Below are 21,309 nucleotides of genomic sequence, written 5' to 3'. Positions count from 1 at the left end.
AACCTAGCGTTGACCTTGCTGCTAGCCTTGCGGTAGACTCCTTTGCCACTGCCTTACTAGCTAGACAAGTGGCTTCTACTGCTATAAACCTAAAGAGTTACCTAGCTTACAATATCAACTATGTCTACTTTTACTTGCATAGGCAGATCTAATACTACATAAACAGCGCCTATATTCTAGGTAACTAGCTAGTTGCCTTTGTCAAGGCAGTAAAGCTTTGCAATAAAGCATGGCAATTTACTAGCCTTGGATTAGAGACTAATAACAAGTTGTTGCAACCTACTAGTACGCTAGGCTTAAGTATAGTCTAAGAGAGTCAACAAGCTACTTTCTAGCCTAAGAATATAGCTGCAAATCTGGCTTAAAGAGCCTGCTAGGAGTTTGATTAAAGGTCTTGCTAGGCTTCTAGTTAAGAGTCTTACCTAAGACTTTACTAGCTGTCTCTTGACAAAGACAGCAAGCCTGACAATTACTTTGAAGCCTACCTTGGCTTAAAAGGCACCTATATTGACAAGATTACTATACTAAAGGCTAATAAGGGTTTTGCCAACTACTATGCCTAGTTTAACAACCTTGAGACTGCTTTTATTGCAGACTTTAACTAGTACTAGACTGCTAATATATAGGTTGCCTTTGCTACTAGTTACTTTGACTAGACTATAAAGAACTGTTGGCATATAGCAATTGATGCCTACTTATATATATGCTGCTACTAGCGTAAATTTGTCTGCTAGGTTTAACAAAACCACTTTTATATGCAAGCTAACTGTCAAGACAACCTTTGGAAGTGGTTTGAAGCCTAGTAGAAAGATAGTAAAAGCCTAGTTGACTTTTATACCTAACTAGAGTCTCTAGCCTTTAAAGCTAGCTAGACAATTAGCTATAACCTTCTCTTACACTAATTTACTAGCTAGCTGCGTGATAGCCTTGTACAAATTGACTGTGTTAGCGTTGCTACTAATTAGCTGCTTAACAATGCCTAAGAGGTTTGGAAGACTTATAATACTAACAAGCCTTAACTTAACTAGGACTTTATAGGCAATAACTAGTCTTATGGCAAGGACTGCAACAAATGCCTAGCTAACAATAACTGCAGTGGTAACTGTAATGACTATGGCAACTGCAGTTAGAGCTTCTAGTCACAACCTTCTAGCAAGATGACTAACGCTAAGAAGCAATGCTGCAAAGACTAGCGCTTTTGCTTTAAATGTGGTAAGGCAGGGCATATCTTAAAAGACTGCTAAGGTTAGTATAACCCAAACCTACTTGCTAATACTACTATGACAACCCTTTTGACAGCGCTTGCAGGTGCTGCTTACAAGGCTAGGGCTTAACTGGCTACTACTAGGAAGGTTACAAAGCTTGACGATGATACTAACGTTGACTATGCTATGTCTGATTCTAACAGGCATGTCGCTAAGCGCTGAAAAAACGATTAGAGAGCTGCATAGTTCTTAATGCAAGCTTTACTGACTATCTAGAAGCAGTTAAGGCAGTCAATACCTAGGGAAAAGTGGCTATTAATGGCAAGGCTAAGAAGGTTTTGATTAGCCTAGACACTTACGCTGAGTTAGACCTAGTAGCTTTTGACTATGTTAGACTAATAGGCTTGAAGCTTTGCTAGCAATGCAAGCATGACTACTTAATACTGGAAATTGAAGATGCTGGCAAGACTGTAGTGAAGACTTATAGAGTCTATTACCTATGCTTTAAACTTACTAACTGCTAGAAGCGTAGCGTTGAAGTAATTAGGCCTTTTATAGCAGTTGACTGCAATCTGTTTGATGCTTTAGTCTTAGTGGGCTGGCTTATTTTGCAGGACTTGAAGATTAATATTTACAATGGCGACGCTATATGAGAGTACTCTTGCTACCTGCGAATCTAGCTGGTAAAGATTAGTGAATTTACCTGAAAGGACTTTACGCAAGTAAAGGTCTGCGTCTTTAAAGTCTAGGCACAATACTGGCTCTTGGTTGCTAAAGACGACAAGGACAACTTTTTAGAGAACCCTAGTCTTCTAGACCTTTAACAATTACTGCGGCGCCTAGCTAACTGCAATAGCGATGTATTTGACAGTTGCTAGGCAAAGCTACTGCCTTTTTACAAAGAGAGTAATTACGCGATTGATATAATACTTGGTAAATCATTACTCTTCTAGCGTATATTTAACCTCTTTCTTGCAGAACTGCAAGTCTTGGAGGACTTTATCAACAACGCCTTAGAAAAGGGTATTATTAAGGAGTCTGTTAGCCTTGCTAGGGCTTTTGTACTCTTTGTCTTTAAGAAGGATGGGACTTTCTAGTTGTGTGTTAACTACTAGAGACTTAACGAAATTATAGTAAAAAACCGTTACCTACTGCTTCTAATTAGTAAGCTTTTGGACTGCTTGAATAGCGCTATGGTTTTTTTGAAAATTGACTTACAAGTGGCTTACTACTAAATACGAATCTAGGAAGGCGATAAGTGGAAGACTGCTTTTTGCATGCGCTATAGCTATTTTGAATTCTGTGTAATGCCTTTTAGGCTTACCAACATGCCTGCAACCTTTTAAGCCTATATTAATAAGGCTTTGCAAGGCTATGTCGATAGCTTTTGCATTGTTTATCTTAACAATATCTTCATTTTCTCTTGGTTAGAAGAAGACTACTAGTAGCACCTTGATTAAGTCTGTGAATGGCTATGCCAATTTGAATTGTTTGGCAATGCAAAGAAGTGCTTTTTTTTCTAGACTGAGGTTAAATTCCTTGGCTTTATTGTCAATACAAAGGGTCTCTAAATAGACTCTAGCTGCATAGAAGTAGTATATGAGTAGTTAAACTACTCTCTAAGGACTTACAGGGATATTTAGGTTTTTCTTAGCTTTTGCAACTTTTACTAGAGGTTTATTTTTGCCTTCTTATGCATAGCCTGGCTACTACATAACCTACTAAAGAGTATGAAGAATAGCTAAAAGCTAGGTTAAATTGGTAACGACTAGGGAAAGCCTTAGCAGCAGGCTTTTTAGGCTTTGATTAACGCTTTTACTATAAAGCTAGTACTGTGTTACTATAACTCTAACTAGTTACTGCATGTAGAAACTGACGCTTTTAATTACATATTGGCTAGGATAATTTCCTAGCAATTTGATAACAGCTAGCATTTTATTGCCTACTACTTCTAGAAGTTCTCTAGGGCTAAGGTAAACTACCTAGTCTATAACAAGGAGCTAATAGCGATAGTTATAAGCTTTTGGCACTAGAAGCACTACTTTGAAAGCGCTATAGAAGTCTAGGTTTACTTAGACTACAAGAACCTTAAGTAGTTTATAGATTAGACTTAACTTAATAAGCGTCAGGCTTGCTAGTTAATTTAGCTAGTGCCATACAATTTCTAGATTTTCTACTAGAAAGGTATGTTAAACCTAGCAGACAAGCCTTTACGCAGACTTGACTATGTTAGCAAAGACTACCCTATTGACAATACACTAGTTACCTAGCTGTTACCCTTGCTATGCGCAAAGCTAGTGGAACCCACTAGTATAGTAGAAGCGCAGCTAGGCTTCTAGGCAGCTGCTAAGCTATAGCTAGGCCTTTAGGCAGCTAAAGTGCAGCTAGGCTTCTAGGCAGCTGCTGATTAAAATAGGTGTAGGCTAGCTCTAACTTATGCTTTCTCTAGGCCTAACCTAGTAGAGGCTAGAGTTTGCTTTTTGCAGGACAAGATAGCCTAGACTGCTAGTAAGGCTAAGGAAAAAGACTAAGGTTTACAAGGTCAAGAATTACTGTTATGCACTAGTAACTTTGCTACTAGCTATAAGCAGGCTTGCAAGACGTTGCCTTTGCTAAATTGCAACAAAGTAGTTGCATGCAAACTCTACACGCAAGTTATTACTAGATAGCAAGCTGCTAAGGCAACCTAGGGTTTTGAATTACTTGACAAGGAAGCTAAGGCTTTGTTACTAATTAGACTTGTTATAGAGGCTTAGAAAGCTGACTCTTACTGCTAGAAGGTTTAGGCAGGCTTTTTTGAAAGTCCTTGCTCTAGTAGGGTTAATATAAGAGGCATGACTGCGCAAGGTTTTATTTAGTCTCTTGACTATGCAGACAGTAGCCTCCTATTGCACTATTAGGGTAAGATTTATATCCTAGCGCAAGAATTGCTGTAGCAAGAGCTTTTCTAGCGCTTTCATGACTGCCCTATGGCAGGTTACTAGAGTGCAGACTAAACTAGAGAGCTAATCTAGAGGCACTTTAATTGGAAGAGCCTTGGGGCAGAAGTCTAAGGGTATGTTAGTAGCTACTAGCCTTGCCAAAGCAAGGCAATTCACTGGCACTGCCTTTATAGAAAGCTGCAAGCGTTGACTTTGCAGGATAACACGCGCCTCTTCTAGCATATATTGTTAGATTGGATCACAGGGCTTCTAGAGTCTTAGAAGAAAAGTACTAGCAAGTGGTATAATAGTATCTTTACTATTGTAGACTGCTTTACAAAGTTAGTCTGCCTTATACTAACTTGTAGTAACATGTTTGTAGTAGACTTTGCAAAGCTATTTTTCAAGCATATCAAATTACAGTACAGTATGCTTTTAAGCGTAGTAAGTGACTAGGACTCTTAGATTACAGCTTAATTTTGGCAGAAAGTTTGCATGCAAATCTTAATCAAAAGGCAGCTTTCTATAGCCTACCACCTGCAGACTAACAAGCAGTTAGAGGCTTTTAATTAAGTGGTAGAAGACTACTTGAGAGCCTATATAGCAGACAACTAGGCAAATTGGGTAAACCTCTTTTTGCTAGCGCAGTTTGCTTACAATAACAGTTAGAGCTATGTGATAGGAAAATTACTAAATTACCTGTTATATAGCTTTAATTGCAAAGTTAGGTTTTACGCTGCAGACAGTGTGGTTTTAGGAGGGAATTACTTAACTGATTAGACTACTAACAGCATGCTTTTGTTAGCATTTGCTAGTGCTGTACTAGGCAGGAAGCGTCTAAGGAAATGCCTGCCAATGCCTAGGGTTTAAGCTTGACTGTAGAAGTTGGAAGCTTTTAAGGACAACTTATAGGTTAAGTTGGCGCAGGCTGCTAAGCATATAGCTAAGTATTACAACTATACTCACACACCTAAGCAGTTTAAGGTCAACGATTTGGTCAAGTTATTAACTAAGAACCTACAGTTGAAGACTCTAAAGCTTAGCCTGCGATAGATTAGGCTTTTCTAGGTGATTGAATAGGTAGACAGTTAGGCATACCAACTTGCATTGTCTAATAAATACAGCTATCTCTATAATGTCTTTCTAATCTAGCTACTGGAAGACTATTGCCCTTGCCCTAGCGTAGGTCTATTACCTTTCCTAGACCTTGACAACCTTGAGAAAGAATAGGAAGTCAAAGAAATCTGCAACAACGCTGAATTTGACAGCGTGAAGCACTATCTTGTCAAGTAGGCAAATTAGCTGTCAGAATATAACACCTAGGAACTGCTAGAGCATTTAGAAAATGCTCTAAAAGCAGTCTGCGCATACAAAAGGGCTTGCGGAAAGAAGAGGCCTGCGCTTATAAAGGCTGGCAACGATAGTGATAGCAACGATGGTAGTGGCAAGGACTTTGTAAAGTCCTTACCAGTCTCTTAGGTCTCAGCCTGCAAGGCCTTAACGGTGGGCAAGTAGATTAGACAGTCAAAAAGGGTTTGAAAGTGAGGTTTCTGCCAAGTCAGTTACTTTTTTTCCTTACCTAGCCAAAAAAGAGGTTGCGGAAGGTTTTTTAACAAGGATTTGGCGCTAGCTAGTTAGGCAGAAGGCGCCTACCTACTGGCAAGTAATTAGGTAAGGCGCAGAGGGTGCTAAGGATGTAGACGTTCTTTTAGAGGAAGGATAGTTGTTACGCCTTGAAGGCCTAGGTTAATATTGCCCTAGCCCTTACGCGCGGGGCTTGGGAAAGCCTAGTGGCTAAGGTGGCTTGGTTTGCTATATAAAGTGGCTTTGAGTGATTAGCGCAAGCGCAGCCTTTAATTGGAAGGCCTTGTAATTAGTATGGTCTTACCTTGCGGGGTAAGAAGGTCTAGCTGGCCTAGTCGATGGTTTTACAAGGTCTCTGCAGGAGGCTTGCGTAGGGACTGCTAGGCAGCCCTGAGTTAAAGACTGTGATGGACTTGCCTAAAGGTTTACAAGGGCAGGCTTTAATATACGTTCTAGCCAAGAAGCTACTCAAGACAGTTTCCTACCTAATTTACTAGCGATACTGTCGCAACTGCTTTCTCTTTTGGAACTTATGCTAATTAGCTACCTTGTATAAGTTAGTCAGACTAATTACCCCTATGCCTCTGTCCTGCTGCTAACCTAAGTCTTGCGACTCGTTACATTAGGGACAACCTATAGGTTAAGTTGGCGCAGGCTGCTAAGCGTATAGCTAAGTATTACGACTATACTTACATGCCTAAGCAGTTTAAGGTTAACGATTTAGTCAAGTTATTAACCAAGAACCTATAGTTGAAGACTCTAAAGCTTAGCCTGCGTTAGATTGGGCTTTTCTAGGTGATTGAATAGGTAGGTGGTTAGGCATACTGACTTGCATTGTCTGATAAATACAGCTGCCTCTACAATGTCTTTCTAATCTAGCTACTGGAAGACTACTGCCCTTGCTTTAGCAAGAGTCTACTACCTTTTCTAGACCTTGACGACCTTGAGGAAGAATAAGAGGTTGAAGAAATCTGCGACAATGCTAAATTTGACAGCGTAAAGCACTACCTTGTCAAGTAGGCAAATTAGCTGTTAGAATATAACATCTGGGAACTGCTAGAGCATCTAGAAAATGCCTTGAAAGCAGTCTGCGTGTATGAAAAGGCTTGCGGAAAGAAGAGGCTTGCGCTTACGAAGGCTGGGAATGATGGCGATAGCAACGATGGTGGTGGCAAGGACTTTGTGAGGTCTTTACTGGACCCCTGGGCTCTGGCTTGCAAGGCCTTGACGGTGGGCAAGCAGATTAGACGGTCGAAAAGGGTCTGGAAGTGAGGTTCTTGCCAAGTCAGTTACTCTTTTTCCTTACCTGACTGAAAAAGAGGTTGCGGAAGGTTTTTTAATGAGGATTTGGCGCTAGCTAGTTAGGCAGAAAGCGCCTACCTACTGGCGAGTAATTGGGTAGGGCGTGGAGGGCGCTGGGGATGCGGATGTCTTCTTGGAGGGAGGATAGTTGTTACGCTTTAAAGGCCTGGGTCAATATTGCCCTGGCCTCTACGTGCGGGGCTTGGGAAAGCCTGGTGGCTGAGGTGGCTTGGTCTGCCACATAAAGTGGCTTCGAGTGATTAGCGCGAGCGTGGCCTTTAATTGGAAGGCTTTGTAATTAGTATGGTCCTACCCTGCGGGGTTAGGAGGCCTAGCTGGCCTGGTCGATGGTCTTACGGGGTCTTTGCGGGGGGCTTGCGTAGGGACTGCTGGGCAGCCTTGAGTTAAAGACTGCGATGGACCTGCCTGAAGGTTTACAAGGGCAGGCTTTAATATATGTTCTGGCTGAGAAGCTACTCGAGACAGTTTCCTACCTGATTTACTAGCGATACTGTCGCGACTGCCTTCTCTCTCGGAACCTGTGCCAATTAGCTACCTTGTATAAGTCAGTCGGACTGATCACCCCCGTGCCTCTGTCTCGCTGCCAACCTGGGTCCTGCGACCCGTTACAAAGATGCTTTGCTAGCATATCAAAGTTTTTATAAAGCCTAGTATTCTTCTTTTAAAATAAGTTGCTATCTTTTAGGTAGATGCATATCTTGCTATAGTTTGCTTTAAGGCAGCAATTTGTTAAAAGACTGTTAGCTTTTATATAGTTGTTTCTAAAGCTTGCTGCTTTCTTTGTCTAGGTTACTATGTTATCTCTTAACTTTATTATATTCCTAGGTTGCAAACCTTTTAGAGGTTAATCGCTAGTATTAGGCTAGTTCTAAGGGTTTTTCCTGCGTCTTGGGAATAAAGGTCTTGCCCTTTTCTTTGCATCCTGCTACCATTTTCTCAGCATTCTGCTACCATTTTCTCAGCTATGCTTCTGTAAGGAAATAGAAGGTAAAGAACTATAAGAGGATAGGCTAATGCCTTGCATAGAGAAAGAATATAGTAGCAGGCATGCAGGCAGGAGGGTAGGTCTTGTGGTAAGCGTAAACTTCAGCTTGCCCTTCTTTAATTGTGTGTGCGACAGGATTTTTATCGCCGATGAGTCGGAATCTTGGTAGAACCTAATTCCAAGAGCTTGGACCGCCGCCTGCAGTCTGACTATTCTCTGACCATGGAGGTCCTTACACAATCAAATTCTGCTACATTGCCGACTACCTTGGAGACGTTAACAAACTAAATGAACTCTCTTTGCAACTTCTTCAGAATGTTCAAGACATAATCAGATCTCCTCCAATCTTTCGCATCGGCGGCCATACGCAGGATGCTGCAATGTATTGTGCATCTTGCCCTCAGACCGTCAATAATACTTTCGCCATTGGGAACGACGAAGCAATCGCCGTGAGTTTCAACCGCAACCTGTTCGAAGTCCTGAACTTGAACGTCTCGTCTCGTCAAAAATCATCTTCGGCCTGAACTTCGCTGGCAACGACGTCTCCATCCCGATCGCAGAGGTCGAAGCGGCAGAGAAGTATATGGATCCTAACCGTCTGCTTTCCTACGAGCTGGGCAACGAGCCTGAGTTCTACAACGTCCAAAGGCCGGGAGTATGGAATGTCAAAGCTTTCGTGGACCAACAGGAACAGTGGTTTAGCAAGTTGTCACCAAAGACGGAGAAGGGGTTTGTCATCTGGCCCTTGCTCAGGAGCTGAGATGGATGGGTGATTTCTCGCTCGTGGGGCTGAACAGCCTAGGAATGGCCAAGAAGGTGGATTATCCAGTTGCTTATTCGGGTCATACTTACCCATATTCTCTTTGCGATGGTAGTTTCCATCTCTGATTTCTATTTCTATGTGGCTTCTTCTGCTAATAATTTCGTCCCAGCGGAGCGAGCGGCACTGGTCTCTTTTCCCAATTTGATGAACCATTCAGCCTTGGTAGAGTTTTTTGCGCAATGGACACCCGAGATACAAGCTGCACATGACGCCGGTGTCCCTTTTGTTATGGGCTAGACAGGCAGTGTCTCATGCCACGGCGCGTCTGGCGTGAGCAATACGCTGGGAGCCGCATTATGAGAGCTCGATTATATGTTGCATGGATCGACCATGGGGATGAACGGAGTCTACTTCCACATGGGCACGCCGTTTTTTTATAGCATGTGGCAGCCCGTTGAGCACAAAGGAACTCCTGCTAGAGTGTATCCTACGTAAGTTTGACCTTTTTTCATTATAATGTTCCGTGTCCAGTCCGGCATTGATATGGCTAGTGTGGAAAATTGGGGCTGACAGCATAATCAGGTACTTCTCACTCCTCTTCATGGCCCAGGCGCTCTCCAATATTACCGACCCTTATATCCTACCTTTGGCTGCAGCGACACAAGACTCCGATCTCGCATTGTATGGTATCCACTCTAAAGCACCATCCGCCGATTCCAAACCTGAAAAGGTTTTCATTCTCAATCTTGCCTACCTGCCGGCCAGTTCTACGAGCGCTGTTAAGCCTTCAAAGTCAGTTGATGTGTCAGCCACATTTGTAAAACGTGTCAACGTGACACGTCTTTCGGGGCCTGGAAGTGATTCCATTTCGGGTGCGACTCTGGCGGGTCAGAGCTTTGATTCTGGAAAGGCGCAAGGAGAGAAAGGTGGAGACGGCCGAGGGAACGGCAACGCTGCGGAGCAGCGAGGCTGTGATTATTGAGGGCTATTGACGTGCCGGACCTTGATGCCTAAGGAAGGGTTTTAGAAATGTTGCTCGCCTCGGAAAACAAGACAAGAATGGCCAAGAAGACCCTGAGAGTTGCCGCATGACCTGTTGGAGCTAGGAGACTGGGCAGCATCAAGACATTGCAGGATATCCAACAGCAGACTGACAGAGCATACTTTGCGATCGGATGACTGGGTTTACGTTCAGAATGTAGCTTGCAGAAACAGCTGTCCATCTTGAGACGTGGGGGTAATTAGTTGAGCCTTGAGCCTGACCTTCCCTAGAGGAGACGGCGTCACTTCCGCGAGCTCCCTTTATGTATGTGCACACGGTGGACGGGCCCGTCATCAATATGTCAATCGGTTGGGCTTCCTGCGTGCGATTGCCGGCCACAGGGACGTGTAATTACTCGTTGCTACTATTGCACGTTGTTAGTAAAGGGGCTGGTAGAGAGTTAAGAGGCAAAACCGTGGTTCTGCGAAGACACATCGTCATGGTGACTTGCAATGTGGGCGTCGTTGTTCACCGGCCGGTAGATGGGTCTGTTCTCGGCCTGATAGATGAGCGATCTTAGCAGATGTTCGGTGCGGCTAACGACTCGCCGGTTCGGTAGACTGACTGCCCTTGGTGGGGAATGTGACCCGGGGGCTTGCAGGTTGTGCAGCTTTGTAGGCTGTGAAAGTTTCGCAAGCTGCGCAAGACACACGTTTCAAAAATCGGTGTCGGTCCACAGGTGGGTCCGTTTTCACAGACTGTGCGGGCTCGCAGGTTGCGGGCGCTGGGCATACCCACACAGACTTCTTTCCTGGGTCCGTCCCCGAGGCAACGGATATTCGAAGGGAACGGGCCGTGCACCCAAGCCCACTTTCCCCAGCCACCGAATTTAGGTGCCTTGTGTCTGCCACGTGCGGGCCCGTCCAACCAACCCCTTGCTTTTCCATTGTCAAGCTGTTTTCTGCATTAAAAACATCGCATTCCAGTATTTCGAGACAGCGGCTTCTCTGCCGGTGCCGATCGTCTACGTCACAATTGGATTGCGGATCCAACTTTAACTACTGTATCCGTACGGAATAATCCGTACTGCTTTCCCTTACCCAAGGTATGTACATATATACATTACAGCCCATGGTACTACTACCTGTCGATGCGGCCTGGCGATTGGCGATAGGCGACAGGTACTGTACTAAATTACATTGCCCCGCCTGGAGCGACCTTCTTCAGCTCTGGCCATCCAGACTGCGCCGTTCCTTCCCCACCACCCGCTTCTATCCTCTGCCACTCGCCGCGAGCACGGAAATTCGTCTTCTCAAGACTCTGACTGGACTCTTGCTTGACTCATTATAGCGACAAAGTGCCCTCGGCGCTGGCAAGATGCTGTTCGCCATCTTTTTCGCCTTTTGGCGCTTCATGCAGATTATCACCCTGGTAAGCTTGTTACCTCTGCGTACAAGTGATGTGATGCGCAACACGCACCTGCGGGGTCCTCTCTGGCTAGTTGCTCGACCTTGCTAGGTTAGGAGATGCTGACTGACGTCTTTCTCCGATCTCCAGATACCAACCATGGGCATGCTGAGCTACTTCGTACACGGCTACACCAGCAACAATGTCTTGGCGCCGAACTTCGTCCTCATCATGTTTATCGTGTCGGTTCTGGGCCTCGTCTGGGCGCTGTTCACCCTCTTTAGCTACCACCGCAGCAGCTCCAACGCGCGCTTCGTGGGACTGATCGACCTGTGCTTCCTCGGCGCCTTCATCGCCGCCGTCTACTACCTGCGCTTCATCTCGGGCGCCGACTGCACCCACATCGTCACGGGCGACAGGTGGGACGTCAGCTTCGGCATCTTCGGGTCCGCCAGCATCAACGGCTTTCACGTCAGCGCCAACAAGACGTGCGCCATGCTCAAGGCCTCCTTCGCCTTCGGCATCATGAACTGCATCTTCTTCACCTTCACCGCCGTCCTCGCCTGGTTCCACGGCGACCGCTCCGAGAAGGAGGAGTACCGCCACGAGACGCGCCGTCACCGCTCCAGCAGCGGCCACCACCACCGACACCGCAGCGGGAGCCGCCACGGCAGCCACAGGAGCTCGCACTCGCACTCTCGCGGCTACGTCTAGAGGGGCAAACAAACATGCAGGATATATTTCAGCGGGGCGGGTTGTTGTTGGGCGAGCCTCGGGGGGAGGGGCTCTTTGGGCAGGGAGGAGACGTAGGACATCTGTAGCCGGAGCATTGCCGGCCGGGGTGGGGCTCGATCTCTTCCCCCTCCTGGATCACCGGCAGGGATATTTTCTAAATATCTCGCAGTACCGGGTTGGGCCCGGTGAAGGTAGGTTCTACTACCTTGGGTTGTCTTGGGGATTCTTTGCCGACTTGCGACTCGGGACTCGGGGGCCCGTTTGGGTTAGTCTCGGTTTACTACTGCGACTATGATGACGTCGGCCGAAGCACGACACTTATGACTGACCATGTATACTTGTATACTGTTCTCGCTATATTCTGATGTTTGTGGCCTCAGGTCCTGGCCTTTTCTGTCTGGACGGGGAGTACGGAAAGAGCGTTCTGGGATGCCGTATTTCCTCGCTACATCCACATGGTTCTAAATAGACAGACAACCTCATCCTTTCGAGCGACGAGGCATTCATGATACTGCTGATCGCCTGGGCGCCTTTGCCTGTCTGGGGCAGGCCTATCGTTTCTATTCACCAGCCTGCTCTCCCACTATTTCGGTAATTCCAATGAGGACGGTTTCCTTGATCGGAACGGCTGAAGCAGGCAGGCATCATCCCACAGGCACCCTGCCCCCATCACTTCCATGCGAGGATCTCGCTCTGGACGGCGACATACCACGCATCCTCTGTCTCCACCCACTCCCTCAGTGCCGCCCTCGTCTCCTCGACCTCCGACTCCGAAATCCCTGCCTCGACCCAGCTCCGCCGGTACGGGTCTCCCTCCTCTAGCCTCCCCAGCAAGCCTTCCGCCAGGAACCGCCTGCCCTCGGGGCCCGAGTACACTGTCGTGCCGGCCCCGATCCGCGCCCCTCCCCCCTCTGCGCCGCCCCCACCGTCGCCATCGACGTCGAACCCCGCAGCTCTGAGCAGGGCTGGCATCGTGGGGCCGGGGAAGTCGGGCGCCCCCACGCCGCGCAGCAGGCGGCGGCCGTGCAGGCGGTCCAGCCCCAGCCGGCGCGGGTACCAGTGGATCTCTGCGACGTCGCGGCAGGCTAGCACGCCGCCGGGCCTCAGGACCCTGCGCATCTCGCGCATGGCGCGCAGCGGCACGTCCGGCGGCGGCAGGTGCGGGAACAGCTGGGACGAGTAGACCACGTCGAAGGTGCCGTCGGCAAACGGGAGGCCCGCGAGCACGTCCGCCACCTGGAACGACACCTCCCCGAGGCCGCCGTTACCGTCCGCCGCGGCCGCCGCGGCGCCCCTCAGCTCGTCCAGGTGCCGCCTTGCGTCGTCGAGGACAGACTGCGAGAGGTCCACGCCGACGACGCTGCCCTCGGGCGCGTGTCTGGCGAGCCCCCCCGTGATCGTGCCCGGCCCGCACCCCACGTCGAGGATCTTGTCGGACGGCTTGATGTGCGGGAGGAGGAATGCCGCATCCGACTCGACGGTCCGGGAGGCGTGGCTGGAGAGGGTGGACTTGGAATAGCCCTGCTTGTAGTTTGTTGTTTCGTTTCCGGCCATTTCGTTGTTGTCAGTCAAATTGATGACAACAGGGAGGGAGGAAGGGGAGTTCATTCGTGCGGGCAAGTGGTTGATCACTACCCTGATTCCGCCCCAGTTTTTAGGTCACTGGTGGGGCTCTTTAATGGGGATCTTTCACGTGACAGTGTAGTAAAAACAGCTAGACAGCCCCAGTCCAGTAGAATCAATGACGCTTCCACCATTTTCACTGACAGGAACGATGGAGGTACAGTGGGGGTGTAACTAAATACCTGAGTACAACCCCATCTATTCGTGCGCAAGCTATCGAGCAATTACCTCGGGAGGTGCGACAACACCACCAATCTATAGGTATATAGCAGTCTTTACAGCCATGAATTTCCGCCCAGACTTACATGGCGCCCATTTCCGATTCTAACGCCCAGCCTTTCTTTGACAGCTTCGACTCTCCCACCAACATTACAAACTCCTGAACGGCAGAAAAAGAAACGAGGAGGATATATCACACAAAGGGTGCGCTACAGGGCCTCAATCGCCTTGAGCAAGACCTCGACGCCTCGCTCGCCAATCTCGTCGACTTCTTCGCTCCCACACCCGCCGCGCAGCATGCTGGCAACGTCACTCAATACACCCAGCGGGATGTAGCAGCCTGTCTTCGCCAGCTCCAAGCTCTCCTTCATTCGGCTCGTGTGTTCCCACTCACGCGCGGCCACTTCGGCACGCTCAATGACCTTGTCTGGGATGCCGCACATGGCGGCGCAGTGCATGCCGAACGACCCCTCCGCGACGCCGTCTTCCAGCTTGTACAGGAACGTGATCCTGCGATTCAACTCATCCACGTGGATCTGCATCCGGCGGGCCCGGATTTCCGGGTGGTTCTCAAACTCGGTGGCGAGGCTGTGGTAATGAGTCGCAAAGAAACCGACGCACCCAATGTGAGACGCGACGTGGTGCAGGACAGCCTGAGCCACAGCAACGCCGTCGTACGAAGACGTGCCTCGACCAAGCTCGTCCAGGATGACGAGAGAGCGGGGAGTAGCCTCCGACAGGATCTTCTTGGTCTCGCACAGTTCGACGAAAAATGTGCTCTGGGCGGCGAAGATGTTATCGTTGGCGCCGAGTCGCGACATGATTCGGTCGATGGGCGTCAAACGAGCCGAGACGGCTGGGACGTAGCAACCGATCTGTGCCATGATCACCGCAGTGCAAGACTGTAATCGCATTAGCTGACTTGTGTCCGACAATGACAATGACTGTTCAAACTTACCATTCGGAGAATTGTGGACTTGCCAGCAGCGTTAGCACCCGTCAAAAGATTAATCTTCGCTTCGTCCCCACCCAACGTGACATCGTTGGGGATGAAGTCGGCGACCGTGTTCAGCATGCAGGGGTGGCGAAGCTCCTCGAATTTGACTACACTTCGCTCGTCATCGACAAATACGGGCCGGCAGCTGGGCTCGCCCAAGGCCGAGGACGACTTGGCCAGGCTGATGAGGCAGTCTAGCTGAGCGGTGATGCGGATCGCCTGTAGCCAGACCTCGTAGTCGGTGTCGAAACGCTGGAAGAACCTCGAGGCCACCTCCTTGACGATCTGGGAGTGCGTCTCCTCAGCCTCCTGGAGCTCTCGGACAAGATCCTCGAGCTCCCTGAAGTAGTAGCGCTTGACGGCAGCGGTGGCCGACATCTGGCGCCAGTTCGCAGGCACCTTGACGGCCTTGGGGACCTCGATCTGGTATATCTCCTTGCCGACGTCGGTGAACTTGACAGTCTTGCACTTCAGAGCGCCCTTTTGTTTCTCAAGAAGCGAGTGGAGATGGCGCTTGATTCGGTTGATGGTCTCTTGGCTGTTGTCGAAATCCTCCTCGATGCCACGCTCCGGAATCAGCAACTTCTCATCTCTGGCCTTTTTCCTGTCGAAGGCCGTCTCCCAGTAGCCCAGTGGTCCCTTCAAATTGGGCATCGAGGCAATCAATCTGTCGACAAGACCATTACCGCCGCCGAAGGCGCTGAGCAGACCCATGGTGTACTCTATTTGCTCGAAGCCCTCGAGCACGCGGACAAAGTCCTCGGGCTTGCAGACACGGGCGTGGATCCGCGAGATGAGTCTCTCAAGATCGGGCATCTTGGTCATTTGAGACGAGAACTGCTCGCGGATACTGCGGTCCGAGTTCAGCATGTCCACGGCATCGAGCCTCTCATTGATCTTCTGAATATTGCAGAGGGGGTGGCAGACCCATTGACGGAAGAGTCGCTTGCCGAACGGGGTGACACATCTGTTGAGGAGATTGAAGAGAGTGCCATCTGGGCCACCATTGGCCGTGTTGGAGAAGATCTCCAGGTTTATAAGCGTCTGGCCGTCAAGAATGAGCGTGCCATTCCGGTGGATGGGATTGTACCACGCGAAGTTGCCCTGCGAAAGCAAGGTCTGCTCAAGCTTCAGAACCCGCAGATAATAAACGAGAGCGCCAAGTGCGGACATTAAAAGGTCCTTGTCTTTGGCCTGGGCGAGCTTCTCTGGCCACACCTGCTCGTCACCGTCTTGCCCAGGGGAGAAATAAGAACCGCAATCCAACTCGCGCCGCGTGAGATTGGCATCCCAGAACTCAGAACCTGGCTTTAGATGATTCCAGATGGTCGTGGGTGCGGTATTGTTCTTGAGAATACGGAGGGCCTTTGTGGAGAGCTGCGACTTCTCTAGAATGATCTCTCGAGGGCCTGTCTGGGCAACAAAGGTCTCGAACTTGGTGAGCTCGGCGTCGTCCTGGAACTCGGAGATAAAAAACTGGCCGGTTGATGCATCAACAAACGCAATGCCGAACGCAGGCATGTCGTCAATGACAGACTCCTTGATAGCTGCGCAGTAAGTTGCCATGTCGTCCTGGAGCATGCTAGCTTCGACGAGGGTTCCGGCCGTGAGGATGCAGGCCAGCTCGCGGCGGATGATCTTGTCAGACTTCTTAACCTTGCCATCACGCTCCCTCATTTCCTTGCCCAGAGCGGACTCCATCTGGTCGACACGAGCCACCTTGAAGCCCTTGGCCACGAATTGATTGACCCACATGTCGAGCGAGCCCTCGGGGACTCCAACCATGCGCATGTTGACGCGGTCGGTAAGTTTCAGGTCGAACAATTGGTGTCCGATCGTGGCGTCGTTCTCGTACAGCTCGTAAAACTTGCCTTTCTTGAAGAAAACGACAGTGTCCCATAGCTTCTGCTTGATCTCCCAATACTGCTTCTCGAAGGGGGAGAATTTATGCCAGGCAGCCGGAGGGATGTAGATCGACGTTGGATCAAACTCGGGATGACCTTTCGGGCGTTTGTCCATGTCCATGAGATTGGCCAGCCATGGGTATCTGTCTTCGGGTTCCTTTGTGTGTGCCTTTGGTTTTGGCTTTGGTTTCGAGACGTCCCCAGCGACGCGAACTATCGCCGATCGTGTGCTGGCCGGCTGAACATTGTCGGGGTCATACTTCCACTGCTGAGCAGTGGAGGTCGGGGGCATGTCCGCCATCGACTCGTCCTCGGCCTCGTCCTCGTCCTCATCCGCAGGGGCGGCGGGAGACGACGAGACATCGGCCCGCTTTCGTGGAGCGGAGGACTTTGGTGCAGGCCGCTTCCGCTTTTTAGACTTCGGAGCACTATCGGAATCGTCGGAAACGACGAAATCGGCCATCTCATCTGCAAGCACGATCTTAGCACCTCCAATCACTCATAGGGACGTCAAGAGTTTCCCCGTACCATCGTTATCTTCGGATTCCGCGTGGTTTTCCAGCTCGAAATCATCTTCGTCGTCCTCCTCTATCGCTGTACGAGAGCGTCGTGGTTGAATGCGCTTTGCCTTCTGGGGAACGAACATGTCTTCGTCATCGTCGTCATCGGGCTCGGCGTAGTTCACGGCCTTCTTGGTCTGCAACGCGGAAGTCAGAAGGCTGGTAGAAAGGGATATGGGGATAATTAAAGACTCGACCAACCTTGCGTGAAGGGCTGCTGGCTAGTTGTGCAGGGACTCCCACAGCCTGTGTGGCGACGATCTCAGCAGGCGTCACAGGTGACGGCAGGTTTTGGTGGAGTACCTTGACAGCCGTTGATCCCGCATTCTCTTGGGAGCTGGAAGGCTCAATGGCATCGCTGCTCGGAACGGGCGTTATGTTGACAGTCCTCTTGACGGTGGACATGGAGTTGGATTTTGTGGTTTCCTTGAGACATTGGGACAGGGTCTTCTTCTGTGTCGAGGACACAGGTCTGGGGGAAGGGATTACTCCAGAAGCACCAGCTCCGGCCGCCTTAGAGAAGAAGCCAAGGATGCTCCGTTGTTTGCCCGTCGACCCAGATTGACTCGAGGCAGACCTCGCCGGAGTGCGGGCAGTAGGTGCGGATCTGCCCGTCATCTTGATCACCCTTGGAAGTGGTTGCCAATTGGGCTTACAAGATAAACAGGAAGGAAGGCTGCGGTATATAAGTAGGGTGCAACGAGAACAAAACGAAAGGGGACGAGTAGCTGTGCTTCGATTGACGATGATAGACAATGGGCGGAAACGGGTTTAAAAGGGACGGGAAGGGAACGGGTGTCCTTGGGAGACGCGATTAGATGAGAAGTCGCGCCTCCACCCTGGATCTCGCGTTCGCGTCCATTTCCATTAGAAAAGTGGGTCATCAGCTACGGCCCACACACCTACTCTGCATGGGGCTAGTGCCGTACTCTTGGCTCTGCCACCTCCTGAGCGCCCCTCTTGTGCGGATTGTTTCTGTTTCCGAGACTATGGATTGCTGTTGGAGTAAAGATACCTTGGGTATTATATTGTACAATTGAATTGTGGGTATTTTCTGCTCTCCAAAACGTTCCATCGCGAGTGTGCTCGCTAGAGGACGCTCAACATCCTTAACTCGCGAGGACTGAGACCAAGCACAGCGCGCTCTTGCGTACGTGTAGTCTTGCAAGGCCCCCTGGTCTATCAATAAGTACTTCGTCATTTCCCAGTCAGCCACATGAAGAACTTCCCAGCGGCCAGCACCATGCGGAATAGTGTGGCCTTGACCCCGGTATAATGGCCAAAATCGATTCGCTGATGCGACGTCTTGAGCGTCGCCTGCGCCCGCGGGACGCTCGACTTGTCATAAGCCGACACCGCCTGGTCGAGCGACGCGGACCGGCAGAGATTCTCGGCCAGGTCTAACCCGTCCTTCAGAGCCATGTTGGCGCCATTTCCGGCAAACGGACTGACTGCGTGGTTCGCATCCCCGATGAAGATGACGCCCCGGAGGGCCGAGTCGTGGTAAAATGGCTGCTTGTCCCTGGCAGGAAAGAGAAAGATGGACGAAGGGTCCGTGGCCTCGACGATGGTGAGGAAGGGCTCTGCGAACATGTGTCCGACTGCCTTGGCCTCCTCCACGACGGCCTTGAGCTGCTGCTCTGGCGAAAGTTGCCGGTCCAGCCATTGCCGCTCGGGTTCGAGCCGGCTCAGCCCCCATACCACGGTCTCTTTGTCGCCTGGAGAGTAGAAACAGCAGACTCCTTGGCCAGAAAATGCCAGGCCCCAGCTGTTGTCGACGGGCTTCGGTATGCCGTTTGGGAACTTGGCGTTCCCCCCCAGTTGATTTGCGCCTGCGTACACAAGCCCGTCATCCGGTCGAAAACTGTGTCGGATCTTGCTGTGGGTCCCATCCGCGCTGATCAAGAGGTCGCACTCTTGCTCGATGGCGTGACCGGGCCCCCGAGACTGTGACGGCGATGCGGCCATTCTCGAGCCTCCTGGCGGCCGTGCAGGATTCTTCCCAATGAATTGTCGCCTCCGTTTTCTCGGCGGCTTCGAGGAGGATCTTCCTCAGGTTCTTTCTGGCAATGCGGATCCCGGAAGTTGGTAGGTCTCCATACGCCTTCGGCTTGATTGCGATGAGCTCGTTCCAATCCTTGTCCCACATCTTGAACGAATCGGTATTGTCCCGCCCCAAAATGGCGCAGCTGAGGATCTCTTCCAACAGGCCGAGCTGCTGCAAGACAGTGAGGCCGCTATCCTTGTCGCTGCCATGAAGGGACAGCGAGTATCCCTCCCTCTTGAGGCTGCCTTCTCTTGGGTCTCTCTCATAGACAACGATCTCGGGCAGCTCCGCAGCTGGGTCCCAGAGCTTGCAGAGGGCAATAACAAAAGACAGTCCGGCGATGCCGCCGCCGGCAACAACGACCTTCTTCCCTTGGAGGAAATGATGATTGTGAGTGGACATCCTGGGCGTCGTGGTTTGTTGAGCAAGCAAGTGACCGAATTAGGGATAATGAGCACGGCCTGGACAAGCCTTAAATGTCCCTCATCCATCGCCTAGACTTGTAGGTTCCACAACGCGTAACTCGGATGCCAACCATGGCCGGGATTACGTGGCGGTGGTGGTGGTGGTTGGTAAGTGAGTGCTGATTGAGCACAACGCGCCGTGTGTCAGAGCGCCGTCGCAACCTCATACGTCATCCCCGCCTTCGGCATTCTCAATGGTACGAGCTCCGGGATCATCGTCTCCACAGTCTCGGAGCACTCCGCTGTGCTCCGTAGTGAGAACGGGAGAAGGCCCAATTGATAGCTTATTTACTAGGTATCTGTGTCCGAATATGGGTAGTATTACCTCCCGACGTGATTAGGGGCAGTGACCATGGTTTACGGTGGTTTAAAGCCGAAGACAACAAACCAACAAATACGAGATTGCAGATACTCGCTGATTTATTGATTGATTGACTGGCAGGCACAGCAATATTTTTCTGGCGATCGATGACGCCAACATTTGTTCTACGGATACTAAACCGGAAGCACAAATGCAAAATGGCATCTCTCCGAGGCCTCCAAGCTCGGCGTGAGCCTGTCATTCTGCTACCCGAACCTGAGGCTGCCCCAGCGCGTGTGGGCCTCCTCGGCCGAGCGGACCTACAAGTCTGCCCAGGCCCTTGTCCGGGGCCTGGAGATGGACAACAACACCATAAACGTCGTCTCCATCTACGAGTCCGAGGAGGACGGGGGGACATCCTCACCCCCTACCAGAGCTGTCTGGCCTACTCGTCCGCGTCGGCAGCGAGCAGTCGGCGGTATTCAAGGACAGGTGCCAACTCCGACTTGGGCGGCAGCGAGGCGGCCATCAACGATACGATGCCCCTCGGCCGCATCAACCGGCGGCGGGCGTGGCGGAGCTCGCACGCGCTGCCCTTCCTGGACAACATCGCGCTCGAGCGGCTCAACTGCACGACCAGCCCGGGTTTCGCCAACGGCGACTACTACCGCGCCGTCGTCAACGGCGCGCTGCAGGACCTGCCCGACGGCTGTGGTGACGGGCCGGGCACGAGCTGCTCGCGCGGCCGGGTCGCGGCGTATGTGCGGGGGCGGGCGCGGCCAGATTCGGCGGATTCTTCGAGAGGTGCGGCGTCTAGTTACGCAAACGCCACCGACGTGCTGACTATCTACTCGGATTCCCGGGTTGGGAACGGCACGGCGGTTGGGAAGAGGTCGTTGTGGGAAGAGAGAGTAACGAGGCTTATCGCGGAGCACTAGGGTAGCTCTAATTACCATGGTCTAGCGGTTTAAATGGGACCCGCTTGCTCCGTAATTGCTGGGCAAGTACGGATCCATAGTTCGTCCCAATACGTCCCAGTTATGAGGGGCGTTTGGGATAGTCTGAGAGGCACGTTCATCGTACTAAAACATCGCTGCTAGTAGAGACAGGCAGCCTTAGATCGAGGAGAAAGGGAGCTTTAAACCAGAAGGTTTCACCTGGTCGCGACTTGGCTTGGATCAGAGCCAGGGTGTCATGCCCTTTGGAGTAAAATGAATAAAACGGTTGGATTTAGCGCGCCGAACGTTCCTTCCATGCTGACGTTGGTGGATGCAATGATTGGAAGTTTG

The 21,309-nt window shown here is 50.5% G+C and overlaps 6 protein-coding genes across 6 annotated transcripts; 4 read left to right on the top strand and 2 right to left on the bottom strand.

The window, feature by feature from the left end:
• Positions 1-7,997: 7,997 nt before the first annotated feature.
• On the top strand, positions 7,998-8,778 carry QBC33DRAFT_559390 (uncharacterized protein; the record flags this gene model as incomplete). Its single annotated transcript, XM_060429971.1, has 2 exons — positions 7,998-8,005; positions 8,496-8,778. The coding sequence occupies 2 exons, from the start codon at positions 7,998-8,000 to the stop codon at positions 8,776-8,778; spliced, it is 291 nt and encodes a 96-aa protein (XP_060283478.1).
• Positions 8,779-8,996: 218 nt separating this feature from the next.
• Positions 8,997-9,924, top strand: QBC33DRAFT_82524 (uncharacterized protein). Its single transcript, XM_060433112.1, has 2 exons — positions 8,997-9,272; positions 9,364-9,924. The coding sequence occupies exons 1-2, from the start codon at positions 9,154-9,156 to the stop codon at positions 9,761-9,763; spliced, it is 519 nt and encodes a 172-aa protein (XP_060283477.1). The 5' UTR covers positions 8,997-9,153; the 3' UTR covers positions 9,764-9,924.
• A 1,216-nt stretch (positions 9,925-11,140) lies between these two features.
• QBC33DRAFT_619957 (uncharacterized protein) lies at positions 11,141-11,884 on the top strand (the record flags this gene model as incomplete). Its single annotated transcript, XM_060432759.1, has 2 exons — positions 11,141-11,194; positions 11,321-11,884. 2 exons carry the CDS (start codon positions 11,141-11,143, stop codon positions 11,882-11,884), a joined length of 618 nt encoding a protein of 205 aa, XP_060283476.1.
• A 236-nt stretch (positions 11,885-12,120) lies between these two features.
• QBC33DRAFT_539715 (S-adenosyl-L-methionine-dependent methyltransferase) lies at positions 12,121-13,582 on the bottom strand. Its single transcript, XM_060428005.1, has 2 exons — positions 12,235-13,582; positions 12,121-12,139 (listed from the first exon to the last, which is right to left on the bottom strand). Exon 1 carries the CDS (start codon positions 13,511-13,513, stop codon positions 12,575-12,577), a length of 939 nt encoding a protein of 312 aa, XP_060283475.1. The 5' UTR covers positions 13,514-13,582; the 3' UTR covers positions 12,121-12,139; positions 12,235-12,574.
• A 374-nt stretch (positions 13,583-13,956) lies between these two features.
• QBC33DRAFT_578509 (putative dna mismatch repair protein msh6 protein) lies at positions 13,957-19,657 on the bottom strand (the record flags this gene model as incomplete). Its single annotated transcript, XM_060431067.1, has 8 exons — positions 13,957-14,649; positions 14,706-17,116; positions 17,177-17,345; positions 17,410-17,836; positions 18,434-19,040; positions 19,074-19,122; positions 19,157-19,540; positions 19,619-19,657. The coding sequence occupies 8 exons, from the start codon at positions 19,655-19,657 to the stop codon at positions 13,957-13,959; spliced, it is 4,779 nt and encodes a 1,592-aa protein (XP_060283474.1).
• A 574-nt stretch (positions 19,658-20,231) lies between these two features.
• On the top strand, positions 20,232-20,958 carry QBC33DRAFT_515419 (uncharacterized protein; the record flags this gene model as incomplete). The annotated part of the gene is made up of 3 exons (XM_060426092.1): positions 20,232-20,269; positions 20,302-20,398; positions 20,455-20,958. 3 exons carry the CDS (start codon positions 20,232-20,234, stop codon positions 20,956-20,958), a joined length of 639 nt encoding a protein of 212 aa, XP_060283473.1.
• Between the last annotated feature and the right edge of the window lie 351 nt (positions 20,959-21,309).

The sequence above is a fragment of the Phialemonium atrogriseum genome (assembly GCF_030411735.1).
Source record: "Phialemonium atrogriseum strain 8032-3 unplaced genomic scaffold QBC33scaffold_13, whole genome shotgun sequence".
In the NCBI taxonomy this organism is placed as follows: Eukaryota; Fungi; Ascomycota; class Sordariomycetes; order Cephalothecales; family Cephalothecaceae; genus Phialemonium; species Phialemonium atrogriseum.
The sequence above is the reverse complement of the archived record's forward strand: the minus strand, read 5'-3'. Positions and strand labels throughout refer to the sequence as shown.